Genomic DNA, 20,704 nt, shown 5'->3' with positions numbered 1-20,704 from the left:
TAGTACTGTAGCACATTTCGTTGTTACTTGACAAATAATATCCAATTATAAAATAATTAGACTTAAAAAATTCATCTCGTACAAATCAATTAGACTGTGTAATTAGTTATTTTTTCAACTGCATTTAATGCCTCATGCATGTGTCCGAATATTCGATGTGACGGGTATTGCAGAATTTTTTTAGGAACTAAACAGGGCCTGAAGGGAGGAGCAAAGATTTAGTTAAAATATTTTTCCCATCAAGGCAGAATTCACCATCAAATACATTCATGGGACTCCTCCATGAAACCAGATGATTGAGAGAGTGCAGCAACTTAACAACTGGACAAACTGAGAAAAGGGGCAGGTATGATCGTATGAGAATAAACAAGCGATCCAAATCCTACAGAATCTGCAATCTTCTACCGACTGAGTACAGCACCATAAAATAGCAAGTACGGGGTGCGAAGGTGCTTAAAAGCTGATAAGGTCATCTTTCTTCGGATCTGGCTTTTTGGGTGCTTCCTGCGAACTGCTACCTCCCTTCTTGCCAAATATCATCTCGTCGAGATCATCAAGGATATCGTCATCTCCACCTGACCTTGCCCTAGCAGCAACTGGTTTTCTGACCAGGGCATCTTCAGTGCCAACGGCAGTGGAATCTTCGTGTTCTGTGGCAATCGGTATGACCACTGGACGCTGTTCTGCTTGCTCCGAGGCCCTGGGTTGCTTCATCTCTTCATATTTGGATAGCACTTTCTGGATCTCATCATTCACACTCAAGGCCTCAAAGAGCACAGCTTCGTTGTCACCAACCGTCTCAATAATTCTCTGGATAGTGTGCTGAGATTGGTAGCATTGTTGCACAAGAGTGGCTGTTAAGTCATCCTGCAACAGCAACAAAACTAGTCAGAACACCATTTTACAGGATTTGATTTGTATTTGCTTAATAAATGATGGTGCTTACTAAATTATTCATTAGTCTTCCATGCCCTTAGTAAAGCATGTTAAAGCACAATACACAATCTACCAATTCAGGATGCACAACAGAAGTGTAAATATTTCAACATGCCCTCCCTAATCCTACAACAGATGCAGGTGCTAGAATGCAATGTGTGTTATTGTAACAGGGAAAGCAGTTAGCACAGCTCAACAAGCAACATGGAGTAATTTACCAGTCATTCTGATTTCTAAAGAAACTGTGTAAAGTATGCATTATATTAGATTAACAGTCACATGAACAGCAAAATATTCACTTGTAAATAAAGTACAGGATCACTTTGTCACCATAGTTCAGGAACAGCAAGAGAAACACATCCACCTGCCCAAAGTATTTTCAGCCGATGACACGACACAAACAATATCCAAGTTAGTCAGATGTGGAAATTGCTATTCACGTCATGATGCTAGAAAAAGCAGGCAAATAGAGTAAAAGAAAAATTAAATGAATTTGTGACGCAGCTACAGAAAATGTAGTTACCTGCAAAGCATCCTGCTCAGGGGAAGAGGAAAGAACAGTCGAAAGAAGTTCTATGCTGTTACGAGCAACATCGAATGCTTCTTTTGTTTCTTCGGCAGTATATGTATGAACATGCACGTCTTCAAAAGCCTGCTGGGGCAAGTTTGCATCAATGTCAGCTTCAGCAACTGATCGTGGGGGAGTAAATATGGGAGCCAAGCTCTCATTGTCACGTCCAGGAAACCGCACTCCTCTTGATTTCAAGCTCTACACAAGAAGGAAATGATCATGTTATAATATAGAAATTGGCAAAAACTTTGACAGCAAATATATTTCGAAGAACAGCATCACATGCACTGCCATGTCAACTTAGTTTTTTCCTTCTACAATATTGTCAGAAGTAATATTGAATGACATGAACTAAATATTGTTTTGATGTCTAAAATAATCAGGTAAGATATAGAGGAAGTGATAAAATCAAACGTGGCATGAAAAGAACCTCTAAATAATATAGCTAGAACTATAGGAATGATACTGATGCCTAAGGTCTACCAATTGGGTACTTGGTGACCTAGCTGTAGAAAGCTATAACCATAAAAAAGATGTCCATAATCCAAAATACAAAAAGTAAGAAATCCATGTGAAGCATAAATATCCCAGTGAATGAAGCAATGTATGCTCTAGAGCAAACTTACTTCAGCATGTTGCTCTTAAATTGGATTATTCTCTAATCTCTATATTAGCATCATGGATAAACAAATACTAGTTTTACTTTCTTGTTGGCATGAAGTAGGAGAAGAAAATGAACCACTGCTGTATAATACTAGTACGAGTCGATTGAAACAGACACAAGTCATGCAGTTTTGGTTGAAACATGGGTAACCAAAATGAAGGCATGTGTCTGCATACCTTGTAGGTTTCCTCATAGACTGGCAGGTAGCGTAGCTCATCACCAGACTCCCCCCACGCTTCAATCAGCATAAGGGCCTTGTTCCTGTTATTGACAACTGTCTGAGGGTCATCAATCAGCCTAACCATCTCGTCAAGAACCCGCTCAGCCGCAACCTCCGAGAAGGCCTTCTCGCAGTTCTTCACAATAGTCTCGAGCAGGATTAAGGAGAGGTACTGGATCCTCGCATCCTTCAGCATGATCTGCTTCTTGATGCCACGGATGAGCTCCACACTGTTAACCTTCTCAGTGTTGATCAGGTCGCAAATCTCCAAGTTCAAGTTCCAGTCAGGCCCATCCAGGTTCTCCGAAGTGGCATCCTCAACGATCTTGTCGGCCGGAGTCTGCCCCTGGAACAATTCCTTCATCTTGAAGCTCATGGAGCTCATGCCGGCCGTCATCTTCTTGCTGACCTCCGTCCCAGTGATCTTGAGGCGCTCGCCAAAGGCGCTAACCTTGTCCATCAAGTTGTCACTCATTTTCGCTGCAGAAACCCCAAATTAGTCAACAAAAAGGCATCTCACAGTAAGATAACACATGGACATGATGATTAGCCTAAATCTAAGGGACCATGGCGAATTTCACGCGGGCGTTGAAATTGAAACTCCCCAAATTATGGGAACTAAATTGCATCCTGGGAAGACTAGTGTTACGCGCTACGGAAGAAAAACCAACTGGACAGTTTCGATTAGCAAATCCGCAAAGCAAAACGAACTCCTAGAAGATTCCTCCATGGAGGCTAGGGTTTACTCACCAGCACCAACAGACTACAAGAAGAGTTGATTCAAGCCGATCTCCACCCCACGGCAGTCCAGCACCAGTAGAGGGCGCGGATAAGAGGGCGCCGACGATCCCCGAGGAGAGAAGACTCCGGTCCTGGAGCGCGGCGGCGGCGGCGGACGGGAGAGGAGACGAAACGGGCTGTGAGGAAAATCGGGGGAAGCGGCGGGAGAAGATCCGAGCACTGGACGCGGAATTTCCGGGGGAGCAGGAGAGGCGGATTAGGAGCAGGGGTTGGGTGGGGTGCGGAGCGTACCTCCGCGGGGGAATCGAAGAACGGAACAATCCAACAGCGGCGGGTGGCTTCTCTTGGCTTTCCGCGTCGTCGCTTCCTGGCGAGTTCTTGTGCGGTGCCTTGCAGTTGCGGTCTCTTCTCCGTCACTTCGGTTATTGCTTCTAGACCAACCATAAACCCCGTTGCTCTCCGTCCTTTTCAACCCAAGATCTTTGTTTATACACACTCTAGAATTGTAAATGTTTTTAGTGATATTTGCGCATTTTAACCATAAAGTAGATGAATGAGGAAATTGCCCTACAAACACCTTAAATTCTTCTCTTCTCAGGATGTATACAGCATTCAGCGCAGGCTCCGACTTGGCAGTTTGGAGACGACGCACAAGCAGGGTCAACGCGTACTGCGTACACAGACGATGCAGAGCATTATTATTCCCTCGTCGGCGGCTGACGAGTCACACATGCCACGACTTTTGAAAGGTGCCGTGTACCGACCACCACCGCCAAACATCACGACGCGCGGGGCAAGCACGGCCGGTCGGCAGGCAATATCACAAGTCACAATAGCTCCGGCTGACAGGTTTAAAAGAAATTCGCACGTGGCGCAACGGACAAACCCCATGCTGACAAGCACAAACACTTTCTGGTCGCGCCGCTTAATCCTGCAATCAACAACTGCGCCTGGAAGCTGCACAAATGGCGTCATGCTAGAACAGGTAACAGATGGTCGAGACCCATAGACATTACCACCACCAATTAACAGCAAATTTCTTATTCACGAGACGAGAAACCTGATAATAAGTTGAGACAAACAGTTTACTCGTTTCACCACCTTTTCTGTTAAGTAACAAGTGCATCCAAGAGCATACGGTGGTTCTAGCCTGAAAAGCACTGGTAAGCACGAAACAGCACAGCTCCATGAATGTTCAGTTACATAGCAGATCGAGTTTGCTCATGATTCAGCCGTACGGGGGCATTTTCACCATCGGTGGAACAATAACCGTCATTTTTTTAGAAATCTACCACACCATGGCCACAGCCTCATGAACTATTGTTTTGAATTTTTCGTAGATTGCAGAGCAAGGTACCTACAAACAGAATTCAGACATTTCAGATCCATGATAGAACGTATCATAGAATGGTAACAACTAACAAGCGGTACAGAAATGGCATCAAGAATCAAGTGTCGAATAATAAATACAATTGATGGTTTTACAGGTGCAACAGAGCTTTCATAAAATTGGGCTTTACAAGCTCAGAACTTCATGGTTTTTAAGCTTCTAGCATATCCTAAATAGTTTATGTCAATCAATAAAACTAATCTCTTTATCTTTCCTTAATTATTAAGTGCAAATATATATTACCTTTTCGAAACAATGGCAGGAGCTATACCCCCTATGTGTATGTGAGAAGTGAATGCAAATAACAACGCAAAATGTGGGGACATCTACAAGCATTAAGAAGACTGTATGATTGATTGATTGTTTGCAAAGGAATACAAATTTAATGCAGAGATACAGATGGCATCACTGCAATCCGAGCATAGTCACAACCCAAAGTTCAAGGGATAATCTTCAAGGAAAACAAGTTCAAGTGATAGGGATTACCTGCCAGTATAGAACCCAGCCGCATACCATGCATTTAAGAGAACAGCAAGATCACTATCTGCTCCAGTTATGTCAAGATTCGGGTTCATGCCCATACTTGTGCTCTCCTCCTTCCCAGTTTCTGACTCAGTTTCTACATTGAAGAGAAAAAGGTGACTTGTATAGTGCATTACTCAATGTGTCCCCATGCTCAACGTGTTATATTGCAGGAGAATGTGAGTTTATGGATTATTATACTTAAGAATAAAGAATAATGTGCAGTACATGCATCCAACCAGCTATTCTTTCAAACATATTTTTAGACGTCTACAGAAGAAGCACAGTGGACGTAATGCCACTACTGCAGACAAGAAGTTACTTACTTTGGGAGCCAGGTTGTGCAGATACTGTACTTCTCATAAAATTCAAGGCACCTTCAGCAGTCATCATTGCAGCCTTAGCAACTTGATCACCATTGGGAGATAACTTTGTTGGGAGCTGCATGAAGTTTGAAACGCTAGGGTATGTGGTGCTTGTACCAGGGCACTGATCACCTGAAAAATGAATGACACCATACTGTCACATCATAGAGGCAAAGGAATAGGCACAGTCTATATGAACAGACAAACAAAGCACGGAACCGAAGTAGGCACCTACAAGTCAATGATACGCTGCAGCCACCACTAGGCGGCATACAAGCAGAACGTTCACTTGGTTGGCCAGCTGAACAGCAGGAGAAAGATACCAGGGGAACATTCCAGTAGCAGCATGAGGATTGAGTGCTGGAGGAGTGAGGATCTGGAGCTGTGGCACTATAAGCAGGAATTTGCTGCTGTTGGGTTGTACAAGCATATCCGGATGCTTGATAATTCCAGTAGTTTGTTTGTTGGAGTTGCTGAAGAATGTTCCGACTCTTCTCCTCAAGCTCATAGTACTGTCTCAGCAATTCATTGTACTCCCATGTTTGCTGGCTTGAGCTCATATTTCCATCAGCATCAGTAGCATCTGAAGAGAGTGTCTTAGACTCTGAAACATGTGTTTCTTTGACTGGATCAGTTTCTTGAAGAGGAACATGTTCAACTGCTTGTCTTTCTTCAGAGGGCAACTGTGGTGTATCCGCCAGACCACAGGGTGTGCTGCCACAGTTGACATCTTTCTCTCGTTGCCTTTAAATGCAGCAAGGAAATTAAACTTGATCACTTATCACAAAAACACAAGAAAATACCACAAGAGTTTAATACTGGGTACAAAAATGACGATGTACATGCTGCAAATGTATAAGATAGGCCAAGTTGAAAGAAAAGGTAATATATTTAGTCTGCTGCGCATCCATATTTATTAAAACTGAAAATAAAATACGGAAATTGCAAAATCCCAAAAGCAAGTCAATGGGGTTTTCAAATACCAATATGCAGAATCTCATATCTGCAATTTTATGTGTTTTCAGGTTCCCCCATGTGCCAGTTGACCAGCCAATGTAGCTATAGTTTGGCCTCTAGCATCATCTGACTCGTTTCACTTATCATGAGGTGATAGAGAGTAGAGATGCCACATGAACGAATAATTGTGCCTAAACTCACTCATGACTCAAGTAGGACGATTATGTAGGGATGCGACAACACCAAACTTGAGCAAAAAGCCAAAAAAAAGGCCTGGTCTCCATGGCGAGCGCACCAAATTCTGAGAGGACATTTTGGCAAGCTTATAACGGAAAAGCAAAATCATCCGCGACGCTATGCAAAATCACATTGGTTGGTCAATGGGAACATGGGGGTATTTATATATAAAATTTGCAGTAGGAATCAAGAATTCGAGATGCAGGTGGGTTTTGCAATTTTCCCAATAAAATTACTCATCACCTCCAGTTATCTGACACCTAGCACTTTTGATACTAATCAGATAAGTTGGTTTACCACAAACTGTCTGGCAGCATCTGGTAATCTGGTGATTAGTTTCCCCAAACAGATGAGTTGAATTTGGCAAACTTAAGAACAATGATGAAATCTGGATGCTTCTAAGGCTTTTCTTCACCTATGGACATGCTCTACAATATTCGAATGTTGGGTGGACATTCAGTAGACAAAAGGAAATGGTCTTAAAAAAATTGTGATGGTCAGGTTCTAACAAAATACATGTCCAGCTGATGATAGCAAGACATTGTCATCCCCAAGCTAAAGTTTCTTCATTAATCAAAAAGTGAGCTCCAAATAGAACATTCAGAAACACAGTTGTCTTTTTTCATCTGGCTACCCCTCTTTGTACAGAATCCGACAACCATGAAATTCTAAGCATTACCATCAGTAAGTACAATACTCATGTAACACTACACTTGCTTCAAATAGCATCGACACGGACTAGCAACTAGTATACCACTAACAAATTATCAACACGGAGTGAAGCTAAAAGCATCAGTCTACTTACTCATCCTCTGCTTCAGCAGTGATGGGTTCCTCTACTTCTGCAGTAGCAGCTGCAGCAGGCTTTTCATCCTCACATGGCGTTGCCCGGTTGCTCTTGCCATGCATTTCCTGCAAATCATCAACGTTAGCCCGACGCAAGCAAGCATCCCAAGTAGTGGCAAACAGGGGAGATACATGAGCATTATATTCCCTACAAATGAATTCGTAAGCACGAAGCCAACGAAGCAAAATCGACTCAGCTCTCCAACCCCCAATCCAAATCTCTAGCGCCCACCCCACCTACCCGACCACCCACCTACAACGTAGCCGGCCCACTTCCAACTCGGTCCCGCGAAGCCCTCAAAACCCTAAACCCTAGCAGCAGCTGCGCCGAGAGGCGGCGATCCGCGAAGCCGTCGGGACCGGCGACGAGCAAGCGTACCTTGTAGGAGGCGACGGCGCGGTCGAAGGCGTCCACCAGCGCGGAGTCGTCCCACAACTCGCCGCCCTTGCCCATCTCCGAATCGCGCCGAGCTCTCTCTCTCGCCCTCGCGGCTTCCTCGCACACTGCCTACTCCCTCTGCTGCTGCTACACCACACCCAAATGGAAGGCACGGAATGGAAAGGCGCATTCGCGAATTTTTTTTTAATTTTTATATTTTTTTTCCGATTTATCAAAAATATATGCCGAAATTTGTTTGTTGCAAAAATATCATCCTGTCGCCAATTCATCCGGCAGAAGTTAGGTACCGCCGGATGAACCGGCGGCAGGTGCACTGTAGAAAACATATCACCGGTCCTTGAAAACAGAAAGGTTACTGTAGCGGTTTAAAGACAAATCAACCAGCGGCACTGTAGTAATTTACTGTAGCACATTTTCAAAAAATTATAACAAATTCATATGGATTCAGATGGAGATAAAATTTATACGAAAATTATAGACCTCGACGAGATCTACAGCTTTGTAATTCAAACTTTTTCATTTAGAATCATTCTGATGTTTAAATAATCGACACAATATTTAGATCTAAAAAATCAGATCTAAACAAGTCGTGCTACTCATCGGGAGTGTATCGGGAATCAGATCAAAACAACTTTGTAATTACAATAAGTCTAGCGTTGTTTAGATGAAAAATCGCTACAGTGCCAATGAAAAATCGCTACAGTACCCTTTCACCGGATGAATCGGCGGTATGTTTTCTACAGTGCACCTGCCGCCGGTTCATCTGGCGGTACCTTCAACCCAGCTGGATGACATTTTTGAAAAAAAAAACGGTATATATTTTTGACAAATCAGGGAAAAAATAATATAAAAATTAAAAAAATTCCGCATTCGCGAAGGAAGCCAGAAAACCGCCGCACCCGGCAGGTTAGCCCAGTTAGGCCCACCATGAGGCCCGGCCCATATGAGTTGGTCTAAACGGCCCATCGAAATCGGGCTCGACGCCGAGGCCTGTCCTGTCCTGATTTGCTGTGGCCTTTTTTTTTTGAATTTTTGCTGTGGCCTCGTGAGTCCGTCCGTCAGGACGGAGGAAGCAGCGGAAAAAAAACTGAGGGGAAAGCAGCGAAAATTTACGGAACACTAGGGAGCAAAGCGTCATGTCACGGAGGCGCGCCGGGAAAAAAAAAAGAAAGAGAGAAAGGAGGCGAGGCCACGCGAACGCGAAGGTCACGTCGCATCCACGGCGTGTTCGCGTCCGGGCTCCTCTCGTGCCGTCGTGCGCGCATGTGAGAGCGCGGGGGTGGGGCGTCCGTACAGTGCCGGAAATGGGCGGCGATCAGTTTCCAAACAAAGAGGATGGTTGGTGTTAGTCACTCGCTAGTCGCTCAGTCTCACGTCACGCGTTGCTTATAATTTTTTTTCCTCTTTTTTTTGGTCGAGCAGTGTCCAAAACTGCGAGTCGAGGCGGCGATCGATCGACCATCTGTTCCTGCTCTCGACGCCTACTTCTACATTATGCCGACCATGTCTTTTCAGTGTGCAGTAAAAGTTCATTTTTTTGTACAGCTCGAAAACTACACTGCTTGCATTTTTATTTTTTACCTGCACATTTTAACCTTGCTGCTGGCTGCCGGGGGGGGGGAGAGGGAGAGAGAGAGAGAGAGAGAGAGAGAGAGAGAGAGAGATGGCAGGGCAGAAAAGGAGGACAGGGGTTGGGGCTGGGGCCTTGAATGCCGGGCGGGCGGGCTGGTGGGCGGAGGCATGTCTGGTCGCCGTCTGGCTCGGGACGCACGGCTTGTTGGTATCCCCATTGGTCGCCAACGCTGCGCCGGCCTGGCGCTGCCTTTCAAACCCAGCGAGCGAGGCGGCTCTCCCGCAGCGCCAGCTCCCATCCCGCAGCGGCCGGCACTCTGCCCGCGTCGCCTTCGCTTGACGTGATCACACGGCCCTCCTCTCTCTTTCGCCGGCCATGGCATGGCCATGCACGGCCCACGGCCACTGTTTCGCCTGCACCTGCCGCTGCCTGCCCCTACCGGGCAGGGCTAGCAGCAATTGTTTAGGAGTACTAGGCGATGCTGCTGCTGCCGCTGCCTGCTGCTGTAGCTGCTGCTACTCGATCGCTTGTCGCTTCTCCTTTAGGGCGCCCCCCAATCATAGCGTAATGGAGTGCCTCATCATTCATTTCCCCCCTGCTTCTCCTCTGCGCGCGTTTCCTCTGTTCAACGCCTTTCCTTCCTCGGCCGGCGTGCAGTCTCTGCTCGCCCCGTCCGTCCGTCCGTCCACAGATTCTTCCGCCCCCGGAGTCCAGCTCCTCTAATCTTCTTCTTCTCGATAGGTAAAGAAAATCATCCTTTATTATTATTATTATTATTTTGATAATAAGGCGGCTCAACTTGTTAGATCTTCATGTAAATTCGTACGAGTAATCAACCCATTGTGCCAAAAATAGAATCAAATTTGAGATTTCTTTGCGACACAGTCCGCGTCCTGACCTGATGACGGCATCGATGGAGCTCGGTTCCATCAGCGACGATGGATGACCACGTGCTGCGTGCATCTTCTGTCACGTATTCCATGCGAGGCCTGCTGGTAGCTTTCGGTGCTTCAAAGTCAGTGCGAGTTCGAACGCAGGAGGCGACGGACGCAAGGCCAAGGCCGCAGCCGAGCCGAGGGTCGGACGGAGCAAGTGGCCGGCTCCGTCCCGTCCCTCGCGGACACGTACGCCGCGCCCGTACGCGCGAGCTGACCCGAGAGAGGAAGGCAGCCACCAAGCCCCAGACCCCAGTGCATGGCGACCTGCCGCGACTGCAAGGGCCTAGCTAGGTAGCTAGCCGGAGCCGGAGGCCGGAGCCCAGAGGCGAGGCGACCAAGCGAGCGAGAGCGTCTGGCTGCCGGCGGGGCCCCGCCCCCGCCCTGGCGTCCGCATGCAGCAGCAGCGTGCACGGGTGGGGTGGTGCGGGACTGCATGGATCCCGCGGAAATCACGCGCCGCTGGACGCTTCTCCCTGGTCGCCTCGGTGCGTGCGTGGCGGGTCGCGACGCGGTCAACCACGCAAGCTCCCTCGCTCTCGCAGAGTCTGCGCGCGGGAGCTCTGCGTGCTGGGTTTGCTTGCGCTGCTCCTGCTTGGCTTTGTAGTACTAGTACGGACTGCCGGCCATGGCCTGACCTGCCTTCATGCAAACATGCTCTTGTCGTTGTGACCTTTTTTCTGAGTCTTCGCAAGCAATGTTTATATACTGGAAAAATTGCAGCAGCATGCTGGACCGATTGACGAGAAGGGATCAAGATAATGGATGCATCTGGTCAGACACTGATCATCAGGTTGGGTGCTGGTAATTTCGAAATGGTAAAAAACTCCGTGGACGGAGGAGAGCTGGGCTCGGGCATTGATCCATGGAGGGCCGGGCTGGGGGAACGACGAGCGAGGCTAGGAAACAAAAGTAGGCGGCTAGAGGTTGGTAGTAGGGGGCTAGTGAGGAGGCCGGCCGGGTAAACGGAGGTGGTCAGATCAAGGCTTTCCAAGAGAGGTCACTTCGGCCGGTCGATCCATCAGATTCAAGGGAGTCCCAATGCGGACTCCACTCGTGGAGTCTAAGTCTCAAAGACTCCATCACAAGAAATTATACTTCCCAATGCAAAATATGTAATAGTAGTTTCCATACATAAAACCATTTATTGTGCAGCACAAACAAAGCTGATCAGTTGTGGCACAATACCATGTGATCTACTGTACACCAAACAAGCACTTAAGATTTAAAAAACGAAAACACAACAGTGCATAGTACCGGTCACAGAACCCAAACATACTAAACAGAACTTCGATGGTAGTTTAGAACAGCCACGAGTCATCCATCACAATATATAACAATAGTGACATAGATATGAATTGCAAACTAAATAGATGATAATAGTATTTAGATAATGATAAGCCTTCCGTCATCCTCCTCAGAACTTCATGTCCATAGTCCTCCAAACAAATCCGTGAAGAAATGAGAATGGGTTAGTTAAGTTGGCAAAACTATACAGGAGGTTAAATTAACAAAATCTCAATGCTTTAGTTTCAAAAACAAAATCTTAATGTATCAAAAACAAAATCAATTACAAACAGCAAGCTAGCTTTCCATAAACAACCAATATAATTAGACTGAACAGCTGCGTTACCCCAATACAGGATGTGGTACCCCAATCATTTTTATTGGCAAAACACAACATTTTCCCCCCAGCCAATTACCTTAACTGAACAGCTGCGTTAATCAAACTGATACAACAAACTATCGTTGCAAATCTAATTAGACTTAGCTAAACAATCTATAACCTACAGATGTACTTCTTTGAAGACTTACCCTTCTGTAGGAGATGACGTTGGCCACCACCAACCGACAGGAGAACCACCAACTCGACGAATACCAGCATCGGCTTGAGGAACACCGATGGCTCCAGCTTGAGAACGGGTTCCAGCAGCTCCGGCGACCGAACCACAGGTCCCAGCGGCACGGACAGATGGAGGATGGGTTCTAGGGCCGCCTTTGCCTCGCCGTCCATCAATCTTTGTTAATGGATTCATATATGAGATTTGGGGATCTTTTTGGTCAGAGTGGATGGGAGGAGAAGATGGGAGCGAAGGGAGAACGGGAGACGGGCAACAGAGGAAGGGAGATTTATTTACCTGCCCTAGAGGGGGGCGGACCTCAAATTTTTTGCGGCGACGGTCCCTGGCGCGCGCTAGAGATGAGCGCGCGCGGGAGCAGGATGAGCGCGGGAGCAGATGGAGCGCGGGAGAGGGAGCGCGCGGGAGCAGGAGTAGCGCGGGAGAGGGAACACGCGGGGCGGAGGCGGGAGCTGGCGCGGAAACGGAAGGGGAGCGGCGGCGGAGTACGAGATCCATGGACTCGATGCGGTCCTCCCCATCGCGAGTCTTCCGGAGTCTTGCGGCATCGGGGCGAGCGCAGACTCGGCGTCCTATTTAGACGCCGTTTCCTCCCTTCTCTCCCTCCCTCCTCAATAAATCTGCTGCCACATCATCAAAATGCCTACGTGGCAGTGCAATTAATAGATTTAGACTCTACCGTAGAGTCTGCGTTGGGACTGCCCTCAGGCGCGTCCATCCATCCACCCACCCACCCATCCATGCGTCGTCGTCGTCCATCAGCTGCATGCCATGCCATCAGCTCGCCCAGCATCGACGTCCCAGCAGCCTCCCTCCCTCCCTCCCTCCCTCCCTCCCTCGTCGTCGTCCTCCGCTCCGGCCTCCGGCCCTGAAAAGATTTGACTTCAATTCTTCCTCCTCCTCGCACGTTTTTTATTTCCCTCTCTTCTTCTTCTTTCTTTATTGATTGACGCGGACAACTGCATGCGCGCATCCATTCCATGCTGGAGGGGGTGCTCCCCAAATGGCCAAATTGACGTGCCTGCTGCTCTGGCAATTTGCACCCGCGTTCATGCTCGAATTCACCTGCAAATTTTTACTACGAGTAGTATTTGACTCGTGTTACAGTAAATTTCCCTGCGGTGTATGTTGGTCATAGGTGCAAGATTCAGGTACTTCTGGGTGTACACATCACGTATGCGCAGTGTTGTAGAGAAGAAATTCCTACTTCTGACATTCCTAAAATTAGGGGTGCAAATTGATGACCCTTAGATGCACCTCCAACCCAATTTTGTTTAAAAATTTATACCACTTCTCCAAAATAGCTAGATCCTAAGTAGTACAAAATTTTAAACTAAATAGAGTTGGAGGTGCATCTAAGATCACCAATTTGCACCTCTAAGTACGGTGGTACATCGAGGGTACCATACCATCGGTTCTTTTTTTTGTGAGTTTGTTCATAAGCAAAAATATCAGAAAATAAATTAGTGTAAAAATGTAGATGCACCCGTTGTTCGAGCAGCAAAAGAAAGTTGTGTATCAATTACTGCTGTAGGTCATCCTTTTTTCCTTGATGAAACTGAGGCCCTGTTTGGTTCCAAATAAGTCACCTGCTTATAAGCTGAAAAGTACAAAAAGTGACTTATTTTGCCAAGCTTATTAAGTCATGGGACTTATAAGCAATAAGTTGGGACACCCTTGCTTAAAACTTATAAGTCACCCCCTTTCTCCCTTCTTCGCGTGGGACCCACCCTTAAAGCCATAATGGAAGGAGAGGAGGTGGGGTAAAATAGGATCTTTAACAAGCTTATAAGTCACCTACAACCAAACAACTATGACTTATAGGTCACTGATTTTTAGTCACCTGACTTAATAAGTCACCTAACTTATGGAAACCAAACAGGGCCTGAATTTGCAACCAAACTTTCAAGAGAACCTTACTGAGCTACTATCATTGATCGCAGCTTTTGTTTCGGCCATGTGGATCACTAAAAATCCGACCAGGTTGTACGCATGGTAGACCCAATCCAGGGCAAGAATCTATTCTAGCCTTGACGGAAAGCTCAGAGAGCAAGAATACTCCATGGTCCGTGCATGGTCCATACACACACACACACGCAAGCACATACACAACGTACATGCGCTACCTCTCTTTGCACACTTTTTTGTGGCACTGGCATGAGCATATAACAAAAGATATGAAGCAACCTTTTTGTTAAAACCTTGGCCGGCCAACCGGCCCCTACACACCTAGGGTAGTACAACCTCGCATGCATCTTCAGGCGCGCGCGCGCGCGCACACACACACACCCCTTGCTCTCCATGGTTGCATGTGTACACCACCCATCCAGAAACAAGCAATGAGCATATGCGTATGCCCTTTGGCGAGCAGCAGGCAGGCAAGCTACCCCTTGCCCTTGCCTGCCGCCTTTGATAAAGCCTATGGAGCTATCCATCTTGCTACCACTGCACGCACACACAGCAGCAAGCACACACGCACGCACCAATGTCTCCCCATGCATCTCCTTTTGGGCCGGGGCAGCTCTAGCTTTGTTCCTGGATCGACGGTTGTCTTATCTCTTATTCTTTACTCATCCTACCCTCTCTTTTTTCCTTCTTCCAAGCTATGGTTCTCCCTCCATCTGCTACCAACGGCCATACGGTTCTCCCATCATCGGATCATAAATATGGCCGCTTAGAGGTGAATCGATCTATATATGCAGCTAGCTAGCCGTCTTGGTCTTCGATCTCTTCCGATCCGGTCCATGGTGGTATGTTGACGGCGGATCATATCCGTCCTAGGGTGAAGTCCAGGTTGGGTTTCTTGCTCCTGCCGAACATCCCGGCTACTTGGAACGGCGACGAGTTCAGGTCGGAGACATCGTCAAGGCGTTCAGATTGCACGTCCTGAAAATGTCGAGTGGAAAAGAAGAAGAAAAAACAAAAGTGCAGGTTAAAGACCGGAAATGGTGTGATAACTGCACTAACTGCTGGCTCCAAAATGCTGCCGACAATATGCATTGATCAAAGCTCAGCAGGGAGCACTGTCCAAAGGTGCATGGAACGAATGATCGCTGTTGCACTAACTAGCACGGCATCATTGGTCTTCGGCAAGGTATTGGAGATAATGATGGACTCGGTTTTGCAAAGGAAAAAAAAGGGTGGCATACCTCGAAGGATTTGATGTCGCCAGGAGTGGCATCTATTGATTTGTCATGGAACCAGGCCCCCCTGCTGCTGGAGCAAAGAAGAAAAAGAGAGGAATTCAATCATCAAAAAAGATTATCATGGGCTGATCGAGAGAATCAAATGCCCTCCATATCTTTTCATCCGTAGTGGGAGTCCATTGAGAGAAAAAGAAGGCAGAGGGAACAAAGCATGCATGCAACACCTACTTTCACTGTTAAGATGCTGTAAATGACAAACTAACTTTATCAGATCAGGGATTAATTGGAGGTAAAAGGTTGTGCGTCTACATTATTCTAGCTTATGTGCTACTCTTATACCATGTGATATGGCACACCGATCAATGCCTGCACATACACCATGTTCATAGGTGTTAGGAAGGTTCATGTACGAGACATGTGTATAGACCATGCATTATCACTGGCCGCTTGTACTACTCTACTACTCATTACCGTATTTGTAACTAAAAAGAATCACTAAAAAATGTAACTAAAAAGAATGACTAAAAAGTACACAGCGGGCTCACAGTAGTACACACATATTTGTAACTAAAAAGAATCACTAAAAAAATGTGCATATCATGTTGTTTCGCATGTAATTTCTCAAGATTCGATCTACCGCTATTTCTTTGCAGCGTTGGAAAAAAGTGTGCACTTGCTATAGCTATCTAGCACATATATTATTAAAATCATGGGTTTATATATTCGAGAGATCATTGCACCATGATGGGGAGCAGATGGAACAAAGGTAGGAGCCCTGGTGCTTTTTGTGAGCACTTGGATGTGGTCGTTATAGTAAACAAGGAAAATGAGACAAAGGAATACTCCATTGTTTTGCCTAAAGTGGCTCGAAGATGACTAGTTTGAACCTAAAGAAGATGGCCACTAGTTTGAATCTGAAAAGATGTCGGGAACTGTGCGTTAGCTGACCGATCTTTAGAACATTGTTACACTAATGACTAGCACGTACTCTATATATTGTGCGCATGACGTAACGATTGATTTTTGGACATATACTATATACGTATGTACTGCATGTGTAGAGAGACGAGAGTGATGTCCTTTATGGGAAGTAGTCTAAACTTGGACATGTGCATTTTGGAGAGTACGTACTTTGTGCTTTTTACACGTACTACGGCGGCAATGCCTTATGACCTGTGGAAGGCCTCCTAGACCTATAGAGTAGAGCCGAGGTGGCATAGTTACATACACATGCATGAATGTAAGCTAGCTTCCCCTTTGTTACTACATCAACCATGAATTGGCAGCAATTCAGTCCTTATATGAGTCTAGCTAGTTCATGCAATTCAACCTCTAGCCACATCTGCTGGTATAAAAACTCCCGAACAATTTAGAAAGCGAGTAGTTTGGATTTGGATAGAAGGAGAAGTAATTAATGTGGCAATGGCGCGATCTACTAAAGCTGCGGTTCACTTACGGATATATACAGAATTGTGTAGGGTAGCAAAATTAAATGCCTCAGCATCTACATATTCTTTGGATTTTAGAGGAAGGGATGGCGTTACATATCTGTACCTTATCGAGGAGTTGCTCCAGAGAGCACACATGCTGGAGCCATGCTCGTTGCCATCAGGATTAGATTGCTGAGCGGACGACTCAGAGCCGCTGGTAGTGTTGGTGACCTCAAACAAGTTGTCGTCGGGGATATCTATAATCATTTTGGCAGTCGCTTGGCCTGCAAAAATATTGTAGCAGTAAAAAACATTAAATTTTCGATGCTGCTACTGCTGAACGTATGTACACTGGCAGCTAGCTAGGGTAGGGTAGGGTATGTAGTATGAGTATGATCGTCCAGTAAACAGACCATAGGATGAAGCAGAAGCTGGCTTGTGGTCAGTAGTCTTGATGGTCCGGTACATCTGCAATAGCCAAGAACAACCACGGACGACGATGATGACATGCCGAGGATGATCAGACGGCAGGAAAGAAAAGAAGAAGAAGATAAATCTAACAAAAACTATAGGAATATCGAGGAGTACATTAAAGTCAAAGGGGGGTGGCACTGGTCTACAAGGCGGGCCAATGAATAAATAAGGCTGCACAAGCGGGGCATTGATGGCTCGATCAGCTACTGTGCAGCGCGCAGCAGCGGCAGCTCCAAGGGCAAGATTAATTATTGCGGAATGATGCTGGGTTGTACTTGCCACCTCTTCTTGGGCAGTATGCATATCAATGCTGCTGCTGCGGCGGCCCTGCGTGTGCCAACGCCACGGCTCTGCCGGATCGAGCGATCGAAACCGTCCGATCCGGCCGGCGGCGGCGACGACGCCACCACCGCCGCGCCATGCACACAGCACACCGACCGGTGGGGCTTTTAATGGCATGCCGCATTGCATGCTTTGTGCTCTCCCCCGAACTGCTGCTGATCTCGCCCGGGGTTTAATGGAAAAGCTGCGCCCCGTGTTGGGGAAAAGCTACAGCTACAGTGGTGGCGAACACCTCGTCTCCCACAAGCCATCGCTCGCTTTCTCTCTCGTTGAGGAAGATGGGTCGTTGGGGTGATGACACGGGAGAGAAATTTACTGCGCAGCAAGTGATGTGAAAAATGACTAGTACTCTTATCTCATGCATGAGCATGGGCTACCGGACAGTACTAGCTCGCAGCCTAGCAGTACAAGTGAAACTGTAAAAATAAGGAAAAATGGTCAACTTTATCATGGAAGAAACGAGTATAGCTTGTTGGTATCTTGCGTATGTGTATTCTCTCTTCCATATTGAGGTCTACTTTGTACTCTCTATTTAGGAAAAAATATTACAACTAAGATCTGTACTACGTACGTTAGGGAGAGGGTCGATCGAACATTCATAGATTGTATGCAAGGAGGAATGCAAAGCATGTTCATAGCTAGCTCGGGGGGATGAAACTAGCTATCTAACCAATCAAAGAGGCACAGTAATCGGCGGAACTAATTTACCAGTTGATTTCCCTCACCTGCAAGTGCGACTTGACATGGGCCAAGGTCAGATCCTTCACGTCCATTAGCTCAAGAACTGACTTGGGCGTAGCTCCTGCACAGGCACAGGCAGCAAAAGCATCAGTACCCAATCATTCACCCAAGCCAGCGACCTAGCCAGAGGCAAAAGGAGCACGGGCGGGCGCGTACTCTCGTGTCCCCCGAGCAGCTCGACGGCGTGGACGAACCGCGCGTGCAGCGACGTCGTCCACCGCATCCTCGGCGCGCGAGCGCCCCGCTTCGCCGACGCGCCCGCGAGCCGGAGCGCGGCCTTGGGGGACCTCGGCCCGCCGGCGTGGCCCACGCCGATCGCGTCGTAGCAATGCGGGTGGTGGTGGTGGTGGTGCGGGTGGCTCTGGAGGAAGGGGAGCGGCTGCGTGGTGCTGTACACGGGGATGCCCCGGATGGGCCTCATCGAGGCGAGGTCCCGGATGCCGCCGCCGCCCTCCGGGAGGATGGGCTGCGTGTGGTGCAGGAACGGGAGGCCGAGGTGGGAGCCCGGCACCTGGTGGTGATGGTGCGCGCCGCCCGCCGCGTGGAATCCCACGGCTGCCGTCGGCGCCGACGACGACGAGGTGAAGGAGAGTGACGGAGCCGTGGTGGCTGTGGCCGCCGCCGCTGCCGCTGTTGTGGCTGCAGGCGAGGCGGCGTCTAGAGCTCTCTTCCAAAACCCTAGCTCCATTGGCTTGGTGGCTGGCGGAGGGCTGATCTGCAGCTGCAAGTCCGGGTGCGCTGGGAACAGCTCCATGTTCTCGCTCTCGTGACGAGAAACCGGCGGCGTATCTCGTCGTTGAGGGATCGGAGGAGGGTACGGCTGCGTAGTGTGTGCTTGATTTGGTTGGGGAGTATGGAAATTGAGGGTGCCGGAATTCTCGCTTGGAAGGGAAGAAGAGAGACTAGCGCGTGTGAGACAGCAGGAGCTGAGAAGGGGGAGGAGGGGGGAGTTGAAGCGGAGAGTCTAGAGAGAGAGAGGGTTGGAGGAAACTTGGAGTGGAAAGGACAGGAGTGTGTGTCTGTATTTGTATGTGCAGTGTGTCGTGTGAAAAAGAGGGGGCGAGGCTTGTTGCGAGGAGGTGGCCTAGGAAGGAAGATATAGATTGGTCTTTTCTCCCACACCATGCATCTCCTTTTGCTTTCCTTTCCCCTTTCTTTTTTTGCTCTACCCGGCCTCTCATCTTTTTCCTCCACACACGCGCTTTTGGGGTGTTTCGGGGCCGATTGCTGTGGGAGGATGACACTTTCGACAGGGATGGATGTATATATGCTGAGGGAGGGAAGGGAATGTAAGAGGTGAGGTAACATTCCCTTTCCAGGCTATGTGCTTGTTCCCTATGTTAATGGGAATCCATACAATTTAGGTGCTATTTATCTAGGTGTGTGTACTTATTCTTGTGGACATCAATTGGGTGCTAATAATTCAGCGGAAAGAAACTAGCCTAATTACTCCTGGATCATAGTGACCCATAATTATCTCGAATTTCGAATATAGGTTGATATTGCCAAGGCTTTCGATACGGTGAACTGGCGCTTCCTGCTACAACTCCTGCAACATCTTGGCTTCTCCAGGCGGTGGCTTGACTGGATTGCGCTAATTCTTTCCTCGGCAAGCACACGGGTGGTTGCAAATGGATCTTTGGGTAGGCGGATTTGCCATGCTAGGGGCCTGTGCCAGGGAGATCCGCTATCCCCACTTTTGTTTGTCATCGTCATGGAAGCTCTCAACGCATTAATTAGTCTTGCTGACAGCATGGGCCTTCTAAGGTCGCTACACCACAAGATCAAGGAAAGGATTTTCCTATACGCCGATGACGTCGCGATTTTCCTTACAGCCAATCGGCAGGACTTGGTCATGTTGAGAACAATTCTGGAGATCTTTGCAGGAGCATCAGGGCTTAGGACAAACATGGCAAAGTGCTTGATCTCCCCAATCCGGTGTGATTTAGAGAGTACGGTGACGCTCCTCACCAATTTTCCTGCAACAGTAGAACCCTTTCCCATTCGTTATCTTTGTATACCTTTGGGTATAAGAAGCCTCACGAAGAATGATTTGCAACCTATGGTGGATCGAGTGGCAAATCGACTGCCGTCCTGGAAGGCAGGGTTGCTTACCAAAGCCGGCAGAGCGGTGCTGATCAAGAGCACACTTTCGGCCATCCCCACACACACGGCCCTTGCTATTAACCTCTCTCCGTGGGTGATCAAATGCATCGATAATTGTAGACGAAATTTTCTGTGGAAAGGGTCCAAGGAGGCGAAAGGTGGACACTGCTTGCTGGCTTGGCCCCGAGTATGTAGGCCGCCTGAGCTTGGTGGGCTTGGGATTGTTGATCTACAGAAGTTTGGGTATGC

General features: G+C 47.6%; 3 protein-coding genes across 7 annotated transcripts; all 3 read right to left on the bottom strand.

The window, feature by feature from the left end:
- Window positions 1–206: 206 nt before the first annotated feature.
- On the bottom strand, window positions 207–3,589 carry LOC120639305 (TOM1-like protein 1). 3 transcript variants are annotated; one of them, XM_039915275.1, is made up of 5 exons: window positions 3,424–3,589; window positions 3,142–3,263; window positions 2,348–2,871; window positions 1,460–1,705; window positions 207–867 (listed from the first exon to the last, which is right to left on the bottom strand). In XM_039915275.1, exons 3-5 carry the CDS (start codon window positions 2,864–2,866, stop codon window positions 454–456), a joined length of 1,179 nt encoding a protein of 392 aa, XP_039771209.1. In that variant the 5' UTR covers window positions 2,867–2,871; window positions 3,142–3,263; window positions 3,424–3,589; the 3' UTR covers window positions 207–453. The 3 variants fall into 3 exon arrangements, with proteins under 3 accessions (XP_039771209.1, XP_039771215.1, XP_039771221.1); XM_039915281.1 differs by having other exon boundaries at window positions 3,142–3,308; window positions 3,424–3,578; XM_039915287.1 differs by lacking the exon at window positions 3,142–3,263 and having other exon boundaries at window positions 3,424–3,581.
- Window positions 3,590–4,125: 536 nt separating this feature from the next.
- LOC120639326 lies at window positions 4,126–8,010 on the bottom strand. Of its 2 annotated transcripts, XM_039915293.1 has the most exons (6): window positions 7,829–8,010; window positions 7,409–7,515; window positions 5,645–6,153; window positions 5,371–5,541; window positions 5,009–5,141; window positions 4,126–4,489 (listed from the first exon to the last, which is right to left on the bottom strand). In XM_039915293.1, the coding sequence occupies exons 1-6, from the start codon at window positions 7,901–7,903 to the stop codon at window positions 4,450–4,452; spliced, it is 1,035 nt and encodes a 344-aa protein (XP_039771227.1). In that variant the 5' UTR covers window positions 7,904–8,010; the 3' UTR covers window positions 4,126–4,449. The 2 variants fall into 2 exon arrangements, with proteins under 2 accessions (XP_039771227.1, XP_039771229.1); XM_039915295.1 differs by lacking the exon at window positions 4,126–4,489 and having other exon boundaries at window positions 5,367–5,541.
- A 6,120-nt stretch (window positions 8,011–14,130) lies between these two features.
- LOC120639293 (probable transcription factor KAN2) lies at window positions 14,131–19,513 on the bottom strand. Of its 2 annotated transcripts, none has more exons than XM_039915265.1 (6): window positions 18,506–19,513; window positions 18,334–18,410; window positions 17,206–17,260; window positions 16,917–17,076; window positions 15,366–15,432; window positions 14,131–15,102 (listed from the first exon to the last, which is right to left on the bottom strand). In XM_039915265.1, exons 1-6 carry the CDS (start codon window positions 19,101–19,103, stop codon window positions 14,983–14,985), a joined length of 1,077 nt encoding a protein of 358 aa, XP_039771199.1. In that variant the 5' UTR covers window positions 19,104–19,513; the 3' UTR covers window positions 14,131–14,982. The 2 variants fall into 2 exon arrangements, with proteins under 2 accessions (XP_039771199.1, XP_039771203.1); XM_039915269.1 differs by having other exon boundaries at window positions 14,400–15,102; window positions 15,366–15,429; window positions 18,506–19,511.
- Window positions 19,514–20,704: the final 1,191 nt, after the last annotated feature.

The sequence above is a fragment of the Panicum virgatum genome, chromosome 1K (genome assembly GCF_016808335.1).
Source record: "Panicum virgatum strain AP13 chromosome 1K, P.virgatum_v5, whole genome shotgun sequence".
In the NCBI taxonomy this organism is placed as follows: domain Eukaryota; kingdom Viridiplantae; phylum Streptophyta; class Magnoliopsida; order Poales; family Poaceae; genus Panicum; species Panicum virgatum.
The sequence above is the reverse complement of the archived record's forward strand: the minus strand, read 5'-3'. Positions and strand labels throughout refer to the sequence as shown.

Excerpts from the sequence above, each read along its gene's own strand:
- LOC120639305 (XM_039915275.1), bottom strand. The coding sequence starts at position 2,866 with ATGAGTGACAACTTGATGGACAAGGTTAGCGCCTTTGGCGAGCGCCTC. Across the intron at positions 1,706-2,347 it reads TCTATGAGGAAACCTACAAG|AGCTTGAAATCAAGAGGAGT; the intron begins GTATGCAGACAC and ends CTTCTTGTGTAG. Across the intron at positions 868-1,459 it reads CTGAGCAGGATGCTTTGCAG|GATGACTTAACAGCCACTCT; the intron begins GTAACTACATTT and ends TTGCTGTTGCAG.
- LOC120639326 (XM_039915293.1), bottom strand. The coding sequence starts at position 7,903 with ATGGGCAAGGGCGGCGAGTTGTGGGACGACTCCGCGCTGGTGGACGCC. Across the intron at positions 7,516-7,828 it reads GCGCCGTCGCCTCCTACAAG|GAAATGCATGGCAAGAGCAA; the intron begins GTACGCTTGCTC and ends GATGATTTGCAG. Across the intron at positions 6,154-7,408 it reads ACTGCTGAAGCAGAGGATGA|GCAACGAGAGAAAGATGTCA; the intron begins GTAAGTAGACTG and ends CTGCATTTAAAG.
- LOC120639293 (XM_039915265.1), bottom strand. The coding sequence starts at position 19,103 with ATGGAGCTGTTCCCAGCGCACCCGGACTTGCAGCTGCAGATCAGCCCT. Across the intron at positions 17,261-18,333 it reads ATGTCAAGTCGCACTTGCAG|ATGTACCGGACCATCAAGAC; the intron begins GTGAGGGAAATC and ends TGGCTATTGCAG. Across the intron at positions 15,103-15,365 it reads GCGACATCAAATCCTTCGAG|GACGTGCAATCTGAACGCCT; the intron begins GTATGCCACCCT and ends CGACATTTTCAG.